Source organism: Phaethon aethereus (genome assembly GCF_964289735.1).
Source record: "Phaethon aethereus genome assembly, chromosome: 7".
NCBI classification, from domain to species: domain Eukaryota; kingdom Metazoa; phylum Chordata; class Aves; order Phaethontiformes; family Phaethontidae; genus Phaethon; species Phaethon aethereus.
This window is the reverse complement of record NC_138583.1, coordinates 15,445,981-15,461,902: the sequence shown is the minus strand read 5'-3', so window position 1 is coordinate 15,461,902 and position 15,922 is coordinate 15,445,981. Positions and strand designations below refer to the sequence as shown.

The 15,922-nt window shown below is 37.3% G+C and overlaps 1 protein-coding gene across 1 annotated transcript in view; it reads right to left on the bottom strand.

The window, feature by feature from the left end:
- Positions 1 to 6,618: 6,618 nt before the first annotated feature.
- Positions 6,619 to 15,922, bottom strand: part of POLR3A (RNA polymerase III subunit A) — a gene marked incomplete at both ends in the record, with an annotated part of 36,568 nt that continues 27,264 nt past the window's right edge. Inside the window, 8 exons of the mRNA XM_082001963.1 lie at positions 6,619 to 6,767; positions 10,479 to 10,611; positions 11,947 to 12,078; positions 12,402 to 12,566; positions 13,186 to 13,350; positions 13,789 to 13,881; positions 13,992 to 14,085; positions 14,711 to 14,881. Coding sequence (XP_081858089.1) covers positions 6,619 to 6,767; positions 10,479 to 10,611; positions 11,947 to 12,078; positions 12,402 to 12,566; positions 13,186 to 13,350; positions 13,789 to 13,881; positions 13,992 to 14,085; positions 14,711 to 14,881 — 1,102 coding nt within the window. The remainder of the gene's footprint in view (positions 6,768 to 10,478; positions 10,612 to 11,946; positions 12,079 to 12,401; positions 12,567 to 13,185; positions 13,351 to 13,788; positions 13,882 to 13,991; positions 14,086 to 14,710; positions 14,882 to 15,922) is intronic.

The window sequence follows — 15,922 nt, the reverse complement described above, 5'->3', positions numbered from 1 at the left end:
AAAGGAACTTGGTATGAAATGCCATGGGGTACACCAGCTTTCTGTGGACTATGAAAGCCACAGTGGCACCTGCATGTCTTCTTTTATCCATGGACTAAAACTCCTCAGCACTATCCAGCTCCGAAATCAACATTATCGTAGCACTGTGATGGCAGACATTCATTGCAAACAGTTGTCTTTTTTTTAACAACAACAAAATTATATGGAATAGCTTTCCTTTTCAAACTTTAGTGAATTATCTATCTGATCTTCATAGATGTAGCCTCTCTTCTAGTGGGAGACACAACACTAGGAATTTAATTGATGTCATTTCTGTATTGGTCCAGTAGCAGGACTTCAACATTATTAAAAACTCCTCAAATAAGTATTTTCCAGGAATGCTTCCGATCTAACTGCAGGTATCAACACTGAAAGACAGATTCCTATTTTCTCTGCAATTATAGATATGATCTTCCACGTGGACTGTACGAGAACCCAACATGCACAAGAGTTTTTACACTTAATTGTGGCATGTCACCGTAGTTAAGGAGCTGTAACTGTGTAGTTGGTTGAAACAGTATTATAACTAAACAGATATGATAACTGAAGGAAATAAAATAATTCAGTTATTACTCATTATTAATAGTCACCTAATGAATGAAAGATGATTTAACTATCAGTTGCCACAGTCGGTGACAGTAATCTCCAGTACAAGCAACAAAATCTTACTTCTCAGGAATATACAACCTTTTTCCAGCTATTTCCATCACTTCACTGGAACTCCTTGTAGACATTACAAATATATGTATCACTTTACCTAGCTGGTAAAGCTACCTACCTTCCCCCCCCAACCAGATACGAACTTCCACTCTACTCTGCTTCCATATTCCTTTGCTTATCTTTGCATCCCCTGTCTTGTCAGCTTTCTTCCCTCTATCCTCAACCCCTGCAGAAACCAGCATATTCCTGTGCAACATCAGTCACAGCTGCCATCGTTGCTTCCAAAAGGAACGTGCAATTATTCCTGATCTTGCAGGCTTGGACTCACAGGACAGACTCTTTGGATTAAGAAACACCTCTTACCATCTGATGCACACAGTGGCTTTACATATAACTAGAAAAAACTGTGGTGGTGAAGACAAGGATGTATTCAAAGCAGCTCGTGGCCAACAGAATCCCTAATCACAGGCAGCCAGTACTACGTTCTCGCTCAGAAGACCACTGTGAATTGGGTTACGTATATGATAGGAACTAATAAAGCCACAGACATCCCTGTAGCTCTCAGACATTACAGTGGAAGTCATCTTTCGTTAAGTCTTGCTGTTTTCAGCTGTCTGTACAGAGAGAATAGCACCTGTTTCATATTATTTTCAGTTCTAAGCATTGATCTCTTGCGTCTCTCAGCATCATCTTCAAGTGTTTTTAGTACAGCCTTGCTTTGGGCTTCTGCAGCAGCTGAAGAATGCGAGATGCTACCCAGCGAGCTGCCAGAACTTCATGCTTCGGAGAAGCTCTTGGAGCTGCATTTAAGTACTCGCTATAGAAAATGAATGCAGATTGTAACAGTCATCGCTGCACGGGAGATGCTGCGACTAAAGACACATCCCCTTCCACGATGGAGATATGCTGTTCTCCCACTTGCCAGGAGCAACTCACCATGTTCCTTTGGGAATTGCTGCAGCCCTCCGCTGCTGTTTTGTTTGTTTGTCTGTCTAAGCCAGATGGGGCAAAAGATAAGCAAGTCCTTCCTAATCGGTGAAAAAGCATGCCTGGACTCTGGTTCCTCCTTCTTAAGAAAATGAATTCCCTTAATCTCCTTCCTCATGTAAATGATTTTAGCAGATAAGTTTCCTTCTCATAGTTGTATTTCAGCTCTGATATTGCAAAAAAACATTTTTAATAGAAAAATAAAGAATTACTACCTAAATCTGCCTTTTCCCAAAACAAAATGCTGCTCTCTAGTGGAAGACGATGATATGATCTGATTTCATGAAAAGGAATGTTTTAAACTTCTCATTTTATCAGTTACAGGAAACCTTAATTCATTTTCACAAGCACTGACATACAAGAGTAGTAGGGCTGCTTTGTTTTATTTCAGTCTTTGAGATTGTCCTGAGAGATTTTGGCATTTATGTCTCATGATAAATATGCTATCCATTTATATCAATACTGTAATCACATCCAAATAACCTGCCAAGTATTTGTGCATTAAAATATTAATACATTTTCTAATTTGATGCCTTTTAATTTTTCTGTTCTTAGACAGTATAAAAAAACACAGGCCAGTTATTTTCTTTTGTTTTTTTACACATTTCTTATTATTGACAGACTTTTCTAGGTCTGAACACATAGCTTTAGCTAACCATTTTGAAGATACAATGTTAATCAGTTACATTCATAGAAGAATTTAGGCAAATATGCAGATACTATGAAAATCTTTACCCTGTTAGCTATGGGTTTCTAAAGACACTCCCGTCTGCAAGCGCTGTATACAAAATTGAGGAATTACCTGTTGCGGCGGTTCCTTCAGCTTATACTGAAACAGTGACAAGTGGTCTGACATCAAGGAGTATTTGTCCTGAAGGAACCAAATTTTACCCTACTTGTAGTTAATTTATGGAATGCAGCATTCATTTGCTTTCCTTTTTTTTTTTTTTTTTTAATAAAAAGCATAGATAAAGCAAAAAAGGAATAGCCCTCCATACGGAATTTCTTCAAGTTATGGACCAAAGCAGCAGAGTTCTAGATTTATTCCCAACTTCCCATATTCACAACAGGAAACCTATACAACATGTGCTTCCATTTTCTTATCTCTCTGCAGATTGAGAGACACGTAAAGTAGTTTTCTGATAAACATACTAAGAAAGTAGTTTATTACTTTTTTTTTTTAATGAAGTGCCTTTTCAGAAAAAATTGCTCTCTGCTTATTGGCTTACTAATTAATTTTAACTACAATTTTTGCCTGCATGCTTTTTCCACCTTAAGTAATCTTCCAGCACATAAAAATGCTATGGGGAGGGAATAGTAATTTCTCAAAGGATACAGGTTAAGCAGTCACAGATTGCTATTTAGTGTAAACCTCATCTATAAAAATTATAATCCAGTCAGGTCTGTAGCTAGTCTTCTGTCAAAATTACGTAGGCTATACGTGTTGTAGTATAATATTATACAGGTTTGCAAAAGCACTCCAGCTTAACTTCAACCACCAGCAAGCGAAGCCGCACACCCTACGCAGACAGCCCTGCCCAGCCCCACAGCAGACGGCTGTGGCGCCTGGTCTTTCCTGAACGTTCTTGGCTGCATCTTGCCATCCATGCAGCGGTCACAGAAACGTACTGCATAGCAAATAGCTAACCCTCCTGCAACAGTCTCATAAAGTACAGCTTGACTTAGCTCCTCCATTTCATTTCTTCATTGTCCTCTCCCCCTTCCCTCAGACTTCTGCTCACGTTCTGCTCTGTTCCCATCACTGGAAAGATGCTGCCCGCACCGCCGAGCTCAGCCGATCCCTTGCTGGGAACAGCGCACTTGAACAGCTACTGCAGCCTTCTAGCTATTGCCAGGCCTCCAGGCTTCTCCATCTGCATTGCCACCAGACCAGCAGGTCGTTTTCTGTGTTCCAGAGGGATCAAAGCTGTTTTTCGTTTGTTTAAGGGCAGAGAGACATACAGAAGCTTCCCCCATCTCCAAGTGTAATTATTCAGGTACTCGTACTGTCAGACAGAAATAAAAGTGGAGTTGGAAGGGGTTTTTTTTGACCCACTACACATAAAATCCAGAACTACTAATCTTCAAAGAATACAAATTATCAACATATTTGCTTTGCCATTTACTTGAGACAAAGACAGAAAAATGTTCTCAAGTTTTAGTGCAAGTCACACAGTAAAGTAGTATTTTCAACAGACATCACTGAGGAAAAAAAAAATCAAGTATCAGTTTGTAAATAATGACCTATTGAGAAGTTTCTAAGTCTGACAATTAAGGAAAAGTTTACATTTGTTTTAAAACAGATGAAAAACATGGAGAAAATTAGCAGTCAAGATACGGATATTCATAATTAATGAATTTTGGTAGACAATTCTTCCTTTCTTAAAAATACGCCATCAGCAGTACTGATATGAATCGGGGTTCCCATCTCAGGCCGCGCGCTTGCAGCCGACCGTCGCTGCGCGACTGCCGCACCGCTGGCTGGGCACTTCGTACTTGAGGTTCTTCAGCAGCCCCACCACTCAAAGTCCAATGCTTACGTGCTACAGGAGCTGGGTGATGTTTAAAATTCTAAGGGCATCTGGTGATCAAATTTGAATGATAGTACCTAATCGTTCCCGTAACCTAATGGCTACTGATTTTTGCATTAACTTCACAAGTGTTTTTAGTGTGGTAAGTACACAAACAATTCTGAGACATCATAAATTAATGAGTGATTCTTTTCCATGCAGACATGTTGGCTGTCTGGGGTGTTCTGTCCTAGGGCTTCTTGTTATCTAGTAATTTTTCAGAAATGAAATTATAACTTGAAAATTTACAGTATCTCAGTATTTAATTTCGTTTTGCATATTAATTAGAAAATAGAGAAATATGTGCAAAATAACATTTACTTCTTAAAAATGAAACCTGCACTAAAAATAAGAAAGTTAATCAACATGTAAATTTTAAGAAATATCCCAAAGTTCCATTTCTTTGACAATTAAAACTGACCCTTAAAAAAAGCTGCTTAGGAGTTAATTTGTTTACTGACTGTACAGAAAGCCCAAACAATAATTACTAATTCAGAGTGCTGTTGTACACAATCTATTTTTGGCTGAAATACTTAAGAAGCACGTAGACTGCTTGGAGGGCAAGACGTGTTTGTATTTACTTTAAGGAAGATAGGTTTGATATTACATATTCATTTAGGTTGTGAATACCTGAGATTTAAGCTCAGTAAATCCCAACTGTCTTAACAACTAGGCAAATGAGGGAGATAGAGGTTAGGTCATCCATTTGTGCATAATTAGTTATGCACAAATATAATGCATCAATAAACAAACACAAGGTTTACTTTTCTTTACCTCTGCCTCTTTTTATTGTCATATTAAAGACAATGATAACAGATGCAATTTACTGAACATTTTTAACACACACAAGAGAGTAAAACCACCATTTAAATAGCTACAATATTTACAAAAAAAGAAAAAAAAGAGGCGGTTATCCATTCCAATACAAACTCCACCTGTTTACACCTTCAGAAAAATCTTTATTCATAAAAATACCAAGCGCTTTCAGTAGAATTTCCCATGATAAAATCAAGCACCTATCCACAGGAAAGGTTTATGGGTTTTCTCTCCATTTGGCCCCTACCTGTCTTATAATTACATCTTTAAAAAGAAACAGAGCTAGACTTCTATACAGACAAATCAGTAAACGGCAATCTCACTGAGATCACAAAGAAAATTTAATTTTTTCTGAAATGTCTATCATTAAAAGGGGGATAGCATAATATATATGGCTTTTAGAGCAGATACTAAATGCATTCCATTCTCAATCTTTACCCTGCCAAAATCTCAGCAGAAGTATATCTTATTATCACACTGCAAACAAAAAATCATTTGAGAATAGTTATGCTGAATTTCACATGAGGTCTTCTCTGCATGGAGGAGGATTTACAAAATAAACACAGTGGTACCTTAAGACTTAAAAAAACAGATTTACGTTCTCTGAATGTAGCCTTAACTTTTCGTTGCTACATGAAGACAAGCTGCAGCACAAAGCCATTCCTTTTCATACGCTCGATCAATCAGCAGCCTGCTTTTGCTTCATGAGTGCACAACTTCAGCTTTTCTCTCTGTTTTGTTTCTCTCCGACCTTCACCCCTGTTATGAGCACACTGAATATCCAAACACTGCTGACAAGAAAACATGAAGATTCTTTCCTTCCATAGCACCAGAGTAAACGTAAACATACCACACTGAAATAATTTAAAATCTATATTCATTCTGAAAACTGCTCTAGTGGGTTAAAGATTAAAATACTTTCAAATTATTTCATGGCAATACATAACAACGGCTTCCCTTTCTAGATAATAACTTGGGATAAATGAAAAACAGTCAAAAAACCCCAAAACAACACACGCAAAGAGCAAATATTTCAAACACTTTCAACAGCACTCCTGAAGTTTAACTCAGTATGAATTAATCAGAGACTTGGTTCTAGCTTTCTTAAGTCTCTGTTCTTAACAGCTACAGATTGACCTTTGCAGCTCCTGTTGAAAGCCCCTTTCCAAATGCACTCTGTGCAAGCTCACAGAACTCTCTTGTAGTTTTGGTTTTTTTCAATCCAATCTGAATACACGTGTCTAATACTGAGTTAGTAACAAATTCCACGCATTAACACAAAGATTGAATTCTAGCACGTGAAAAGGAAAATTTTATCAGCTTAAATCCACTTTAAAATTTATTTCTACTTTCTGGTACAGAGAAGCCTCTCCTTTCAAGGTCTGTACTAACAACAGGTGGTAAACAATTGGGCAATTCTTTTGATAGTGTTTCACTTACCAATTCACAGTTATTGAGACACACAGAACTGATAATATACATTTCTTAATTTAAATGATGTTTTCCTGCTATTTCTTGTTTTGCTGTCTTGTATTATGTCCAAGTGCTATGCAACAATGGGAATATGAAATTCATTATTGTCAAATATCAGAGGTCTCCTAGGAGGGATTGATTCTTTGTCTGCTTTGTGTAACAGTTTAAAAAGTCCTGTTCCAATATTCATCGGAATTCCCATGATGATGCACTCAGAAACACCTAGGGGAAAAAAAAAAATAAAGTGTCAAACATCTGAAGAGCAAGTATTTAAAAAACTATTTCCATTTGCCCATTCTGTGTACAATACCTGCCACATCTCCTTGAACCTCACATGTAAAGACCAAGGTCTCTTCACTAGATAAAGTTAAATGTTATGGTCATCAGATCAGTATGTTATTTAATCTGTGTTAATTAAATTCCAGACAGGAAAAATTAAACCTAACCTAAACACCTTCTCTAGCTCTGAAAGAGCTTCAGAAGGTTTGTTTTCTGAGAAGACACATTCCACTCAGTGCCAACAGCAGAAGACTGACTCGGTGCTAAGGCTTCAGTGAAACCTTGCCAAGTTCCCTTGAAACCTCTGCAACTTCCCAGTGAATGAAGCATACTCACTACTTTATCTATACCAGGTTTTGCATTTTCATGATTCAAAAACTGCTTGTTTTGAATTTAAAGATTTAGTCTGTCCCAATTATTTTTTGATAGCTGTAATATTTATCACAGCAATGTGCTGACACGTTTCTATTCCTGATCTACTGATGTATACAACTTTTTCAAAGAACGTTCCACATTAAAAGTAATCTGTCAGATACCAGTGTCTTTTTTTCCTTGGCAAACTGTTACGATGATCCAAATGACACTTTTGCACATCCTCAGGAGTACTGACCTTCACATAAATGTTTAAGAAAATAACAATAAATAGCTGTACCTTTGAATACAAAATGGACGAAAATAGATTTGCTTAAAATTCTGGCAAGATTTGATTGGTACTTTAAATGTACATGAATGAAGAAGATTCTGTAGTTTTGCTCTTAGACCATTGCTGCATTTCTACCACATACTCTCCAACATTATGAACTTAAAAATCTTGTGCAAAAGAGAATTCACTTACTGCATATTTAGGCCGCTACAGCATGCACGTTACAAAGGATAAAGGAAATGCCTTTCTAACACCTAGCAGAATAAAACTTACCTGGTTTTGCACAATTTTTACACAAAACGTTTCAAGCTCAGACAACCTCTGAACCATGGAAACTGCATTTAGATTTTGGGAATCCATCTTCCCTTGTAATAGTTCCATGTATACAACCAGAAGCCCTTCCTCCCCACCTCCCTTTTGCCTCATGGACAAAGTAATCGTTTGCAGCATCTGACAGCAGTCATGTATAGAAGAAATGTTCGGACAGAACATGCTGCTGTAACAACCAAGTGTATGTTATATATCTGCTCAGACTAATGTATACTAGAGGCCAATGACAATCATATTGGACATGTGAAGAGAACAATGTTGTTGATGGCAGAAGAACTGCCAGGACAGCATGCTCTGCTCTAATGACCACCCAAGACTCCTCCAGTGCAATGTCTTGTAACACCACCAGTTATGATCGACTGCAGATCTAAGCATCTGGCTGACAGCTATGAACTGCTGCTCTCGTTTTCAGCTGGAAGAAGCTAGGTAGAGATGAAGCCAGCTGTATTGCTCTTACTGCAGAGTTTATTTTTAACACTTAGCTTCCGGACCACTTCCTCATAAAAATGAGCATCACAGCGGTGATCTGTAGCTGTCAGTTCCCACTCAAGTTACAAATGAGAGTGCTGTTGGCTACTCTTTGGGAAGGGGACAGAAAGATAAACTGATTCTATCTCTAAGCAGTGGCTTGCAGACAGTAGCACTTCCTGCTGATCCTGCTTCCGGCATCCAGTGGGTGGTGCTGGAACTGGATGTACTCTTCTGCTCTGGTTTCAACCCATTCTGCCCACTGAAAGGTGGCATCAGCAATTCTCAATAGAAAATGCTTGTCTTTATGTAGGTAAAACAGGAACCAGCTGTTCCCCATTTTCTCAGGGGAAAAAACCACATCTTACAAGACAAAAAGGGATTCAAAGGCCACATGGTCTAAAACTACACCCATACATTCAGGAGAAGCACTGATTTGAGATGCCATTCCGTTCAGCACCTACAGTTGGTTTTGGGTACATACTCATTTTTCTTGGCAATGTGTGTAACTTTTTCCTGCTCTGGAGATGCAAAACCATGAGTGTGTAAGAGTCTCTTTTCATAGCAATTCAGAGATAGCTAGCGACGGCCACGTCAGGCAGCAGCACAGCACTTTTTCATACAAGCAAGCCAGTATCATGCCTTCAGTTTTGGTAGGCAGACAACAATTTTCTGTTTTGTCCATTCCATTTCCTGATTTGAACTAAAACATTTATATAGAAGGCAACATGAAAAGATATTTGGTTTCCACATTATTGAAAACAAGATTTTACCAGCTCAGAGGGGACTCTGAGAAAACATTTTGTTTTCCTTACTGTCTAGGATGGAATCAGTCTTCCCTATGATCTTTGCTTTCATTATGGGCAAATAATAATTAAAAAAACCCAAGAAAATCCCACTCACGTGGAATGCTGGATAGCCAGAAATTGTCAGAGTTCTTAAAATACAAACTAGTATTAAAAAATTTCTAACATATTTCAGTGATTCAGAAAATATACTGTCCACAAAGCGCTGTTTAAAATAGGCTACACTCTCTAAGACCACCTAGAAATACATGCAAACTAGTAAACCTTAGCATAATACATTCATATTTTTAGACTTCATTAGCACCCAGAAACTCCAAATGAGTGGTTACAGCTCTAGGATGGTAGGCCTTACGTAAATAGATGATCAAGAGGGTGAAACCTGCTTGACTTCTCCTTTTCTCTGTTTAACCTACTAGATAGAGACTTGTTAACAAATCATTCCAAAACATATGTAGCTTAAAGGAGAATGAAATCTGGGAGGAATGGGGGCAAAGGAGTTTAAAGAACGAAAAATAATTTCAATTCCAAATATTAGAGTACGTGGCAGAAATGAAAAATTAAGAGACAAACAGAATGACAAAACTCATCTATTTGAATTTTCAGTTTGGCTGTATGTATGTGTGCACTTGTGTGCATGTATACATATATTTTTAAACTCTTATCAGATTCTTTCATTAATTTGATTAAAAGATGATCCAGAGGATCTTAATGAACTTAACTTTAAAACTGAAGAACAGATACACTTAAAAAAATTTCTCAGGACAGGGATCTTCTCTGTTCTATTAATGAATGGAGTACTGATAAACAAGGCTTCTAATTAAAAAAAAAAAACAAACCCAAACCACAAACTATTTTTATCTATTTGTATCAGAACTAACTGAAGAAGTCAAGAACTTTGCCCTTCTGTTTCTTTCTAAGTAAAACTGGCAAATTATGCATAGTATGATACTCACCTATGCTACCTGAGACGTAGACATCTTCCTACCTCTTAATAGGAATAAAAAAGAAACCTAAATACTGAATGGGGTACTAGATTCCTTAATCAGTTCTAGGACTTGAAGACACACAAACTTTCACAACTGAAAAAACAGAACTACTGATAGTGGGACAAATTTCCTGGTGTTTCACTGATCTATGTGGTGAGAAGTAAAACCGAATTACTAAAAGCCTACTTTAAGAAACATACAACAAATGTCCAACTGACTTCAAGATCTCTGACTGAGATTATAACTAGAGAAACATCCACCAAACTTCTAGGATCAGGAAGTATGGATCAGCCTTAAGACCTAAAGTTTTTGACACATAAGCTGAGGAGAAAGCTTAACAAGGGCAAAAATCCAATGCTTTGAAGAGGTTTACAGATGCTGGGTAAGGACCACAAACTGCAACAGAATTTCCAATACCTACCGCAAACAGAATCCTTCTGTCCAAAGTAGGCAGCATCAAAGAGATGGTCTGCAGTCTTTTCAAAAGAAGCAAGCATCAACACACTTTCCTTCATTTTTGCCAGACCAAACCTAGTAATGCCCAGCACTTCACCCTTGATTGATGAAAAAACCCAAAGACAGACTATCACAATAGTGGCTGGAGGTCAGTTATGCTTGCTAAAGAAGCAAATCAAGTGAACAACAGAACACATGAAACAAGTAGTAAGTAAAAAGGTTACTATCTGCAATACAGCACTGTCACAATATGCTGCTTCACAGTTAAAGATCCTGAAGGTTAACAGTTTGGTAGTAATCAGTATTTCAGTAAAACAGAAGTGATTATTCATACAAAACAGAAGGTGTTATAAATGGTTAACAGATTTTTTTTTTTTTTAAGCAAGATTACTAGGAAGATTGAAAGAAACATGACCATGAGAAAAAACACATAATTATAAGCTAGTTCTTGAGCTACAAACTTCAGTGGGGTCTGCAAGCACTATGCTGAAGCTACTGCCTATTGTCTACTGATAAATCTGACTTCATCTGCCAGGAGATTATGGAAGATGTTAAATCTTCATTTTTTCACTCTCCAGGAAAAAAACCAATTTTTTTTTTTAAATAACTTGGTTTATTTCCACCTCTGTTTCTAACAAACATCCTGACTGTAACAGACTGCGTACAGAAGCACAAGTCACAAGTATATACAAAAGAATGAATGCTAGGAGCCCAACAAGTGTAAAACACTGCACTCTTATGCCCTTTTCCACTATTGTGTTGTAGCTCCACACAGCCGGCTCTGGGGATTGCTGCAGCTCAGTACAACAAAGCCCTACAGTTTTGGGAGAAGTCACAACTCCTTCATCCATTTTACCCTTGCACTCTGGCAGGAAAAGTGGAAAATATTACTTGACTAAGTGTACTCAAATCTAAAAAACACATCGGATGCAAAGGAAAGAAAGTCAACCAATAAAGAACAGACAGTTTTCAACTAAAAAGTTCTGAAAGACTGTTCATAGTCTATATGTAATCTGATTCTATTTGTAATATTGTATCCTTTGACTCTTATATACAGTGCAGCTGCTATCAACCACACCCCATGCGGTTTTCTGCACTGCAAGCCTTAAATTGCATGCATGGTTACAACCAAACAGTTGATTTTCATACCACAGTTTTTAGGATTCCTATTTCCAATACAAAATTATGATTCCCTACTCGTTATATCAACTTGTTCTCACTCAAAATAGACCTTCTCCCCCCTGCCCTCAAGAACTAGATTAATTAAGCATTTTGTTTGATATACAAACAACAGTATTTGGTAAGTACAACTTATAATTCTTTAAACCTGTAACTGATTTCCATCTCCCTAGCTCACCCATCCTTCTCAAACATGGTAAAATTAATTTGTTTAAACAGCCCAATGTAACATTCAGAAAAAGCTTAGTACAAACCTTGTAAGTCATGAGATCAGACAGCAACATAACATGTCTCCTGTCAATGCTCATACCATGGTTCACCATTGTATACTGAATCTCATTGATAATGGTTGTCCGAGCAGCTTCAATTCCTAGTGTCTTCTCTACCTACACAAGAGATTATGTTAGATTAATGAACAACCAAACACTTGGAACAAGTATATTCCTGGAACAAATAACATCTGATGTCAGATAATACTCTATTTCCCTTAGTACCCTTTTGTACTTCTCTGTTTTAAAAATATTTATAGAAAAAGCTTCTTCAAAGTGAACAGTGCTGCCAGTCGAATTATTCTCTTGTGTTAATGCATTCTGACAACTATTAGTGAAATCAGGCTTGAACAGACATCAACTGCTGCATCTGAGCACAAACAAGCACTTGTAATAAAGACGCTATGGGGAAAAACCCACAGTACCCATTTGAACATTACCTCGTAAGTGTTGTTAGAAGATGTTTTTGTTCCTTTCACTCCATGAGTGGCCATAACAGCTCGCAGATTATCACCTTCAACCAGAAGTTTATATCTTTCCTTTCCACTTTGTTCATCAATATGAATGACAGCTCGAGAAACCTCTGGTATACCTTGTACTACAACCTTCACAAAACAAAAAAAACCTGGTAACTTGGATGTGTACAGGAATGCAGTATAAAAGGGTGTAACCCCTACCAGCATCCAAACCTGTTTAGAAGCTCCAGTCTTTGGAGTAAATGCTCAATTAAAATACATATGAAGTAAGATTTCCTGCTCCTAAATATACTAGTGCAAATGTGACATTCACACTGTCCTACAAACCTTACTCACTACCTACATTTTATGCCAGATATCCTCACACTCAGACCCGGGTCTCTGAATGGTGGTAGATCCACACAACTGAAACGGCATCCCTGTCAATAATAAGGTTCACTTATCACTATTTTTAAAATCCAAAGTAGACAGTCTCTTCACAGAAAGCTGCAAAAATGCCCAATACTGTCATGTGGTTCGATCCTAGATGTTATCTGGAAAATGATATAATTATTTCATACAACTGCCGCACTCAGAATGCTTCAGTAAATGTTGTAAGGAAAGTATCGAGGCTTCAATGAGAGTCAGGGACTCAGCCCACCTTTGCTGTCAATACCGACAAGAATCATTTTGTCCTCCCCACCACAGAACTCCAAATTATTATTACTGATTGCCTACCTCAAAAGCATGAGACAGCCTTTGTTTTTACCTTTGGTAGTTCTTCCTTCAGGGACTGCAATACATAATACATTGAACTCTTGCTATTTTCACGAGGGGTCACACATACAACTGCTTCTCCATGGACAGCAACATCCCCAGGCTTTACTCTGAGTTTAGATATGCAAATAGAGTAGCGCACAGTCTCTGCATTCACCTGTGGCAAAAGTCAGCAGGCAAACATCAGGGCACCACCCAGCATACATAAATCTGCTCAAATACATGCAGCACTCTTTCAACAGAATATGAAGAAGAGGAATGTAGAAAAATAAACAAAAATTGTTACTCTGATCAACTGCATGAAATATTACCCTACGCTGAGGGTATCGGCCAGTATGTTAACTAATGGACAGAAATGGCATCCTTGTATTTAGCAAGACACCACGAAATTAATGTATGTTCTCTCATTTCCAAATAAAGGAAAAATTACCCGCTTTTTTCCTCTTGTAATTACAGACGTAATGTAGCCACAGGACATCCTTAATTTACTTTCTTTTTTAACTTCCACTGGTCTGATTTCTGTTTCTGAGAGAGGATTAAGAGACCCTTTGGAATTTACTCAGAGCATATTTTGCATAACAATTGAACAACTTACCTCTAATCTCAGTAATCTAATGCGCTCTAAAGACAGCTTCACTAGGATGAAACAATCATCTGGAAGAAACACTTCCTCAATATATTCTGAAATCTTTAAGAGATAAGGATGAAATAGTTAGCCTGTGAAAATGGTTAAAATGCCCCATAGCAATTGGCCAATGGTTACATCTAAAGCATCAGCAATAATACAAATTTTCCTACCTCTCCTAATAAAGTTTTCTCAATTCTTCCTTTAACCAGACGGGCAAAATCAGGATCGTCATCTTTGTCCAACTGTGCTGTTATAATAGGGGTGCTACAAAGAATAAACATACAAAAAAAACAGTTAGGAAATTGCTCAACTAGATTACAGATGGAAATTTGAATTACAGCTTGACTTATGGAACCTATCTCATCATCTAGAGTAGCATTTAATAAGATAGAGAGGCCTTCAGCTTCCTCAGATATATTTAAGAAAATTATTGTTCCTGTACTTCAGGCTGGTAAAAACAAGCAGACACACAAGAGATTCTAACACAACAACTAGTGACTATTTTCATGGGGTACATTACTCTAGTATTATTTAAGTATGGCTTCATGGATACCTAGAAATAGGTATGCTTCAACTACACTATGCTAAACATCAGAAAGTTTCACAACATGTAAGAGACATATTATTAATATAATTCCTAACGGAGTATTAAACTTACTAAGTAACAACTTTACCTCATTTATTTTCAGAAAAATAGAACTTGTCTCTTCTCTGGCCCTAAATATGACTTAGTTGGAAAGACATGAGATTTTTCTGGTTTGGGTATTCCATGGATTCAATGTTGTCTAGTATATTACTGATAACAGAGAGATGCTATCACATATTGCAAATTTATCCATCAGGTTTCACTTAAGCAAATGGAAAAAACAAAACAAAACAACATTAGTACCTAATAGCCTTTGAAGCATTAATGATTTCTTTGATTCTTGGCACACCCAAAGTAATGTTCATTGAAGCAACGCCAGCAAAATGGAAAGTTTTCAGAGTCATCTGTGTGCCGGGCTCACCGATACTCTGTGCACAAAGAGCTCCTACTGCAGAACCAGGCTCCATCTGTGCTCTGATAAAGAAATTATCTCATTAAAAAAAAATACAGAAAGAGACACTGAACTCAAAAATGCATAAAATCCTAAGCAAGCAAAGACAGGAACTACACTACAAGATATACCAGAAGTTTGTTGGTTTTGTTTTTTGTTTTTGTTTTTAAATAAATGAATAGGAGAGAGGTTAAAAGGTCACCAATACTCAAGACATTGATCTCATGCAAGGCAAGAAGATGCCCTGTCACACAGGTATTACACAGATCCAGTATAACATCCATAACAGAAAATAAAACACTTGGCCTCTACCTCCTAAGCATCAAGCAGTAGATTCAGTATTCCCCATTCAGGGAAATACCATATGCTAACATTTCCAAAACACCCCTTTATATGTTTAAGCATAAGAGACTTTATTAAGTCTTCTTTAAAAAAAGTATTATGCAGATTACTTTTTAATCAGAAAAAACAAAATTAATATTAATGCCTTCTTGTTTTTATCTTATTCAAAAGCCCTACACTGATGACCTACTTTCTCTTCAAGTTATACATGTAATGGGCTCATTCCCCCATTTGCCCCTTTCTAAAATTGATGTAATTTGAGAGCTGGTTGTCCTTACAGGACAAAAAATGAAGACCACTACACTATGTGACCTCAAAACGACATGTAAGCAGTAGTTTACACCCTCCCCTACAATTTTGTTCAGGTCTTGCAGTTAGCATTCTTCAGCTTGCAGTGACATGTGATCTGCTTTTCTAGAGCAAATAATACAACCCCTGAACTTAAGGTACAATACCACTTCCTAAATCCGGGTTCTTGCTTTTTCCTCTATGAGCTCTTACCAAGTCAAAATGCTCTCTAATAGTGATTTAGCTTGTAACATCTAAAGGAATTAATTCTGGGTGACCATAAAACAAGATTACTTAAGTAGAGGTTATTGTTCTCACTACTATTTGGAAATCCCTTTACATTCATGTCACAGCTACCCAAAAATTGCTGAAATCCCAGTTGAGAGATTTCTCCTGGTAAAATGACAATAGTATACAAAACAAAAACAATCTTT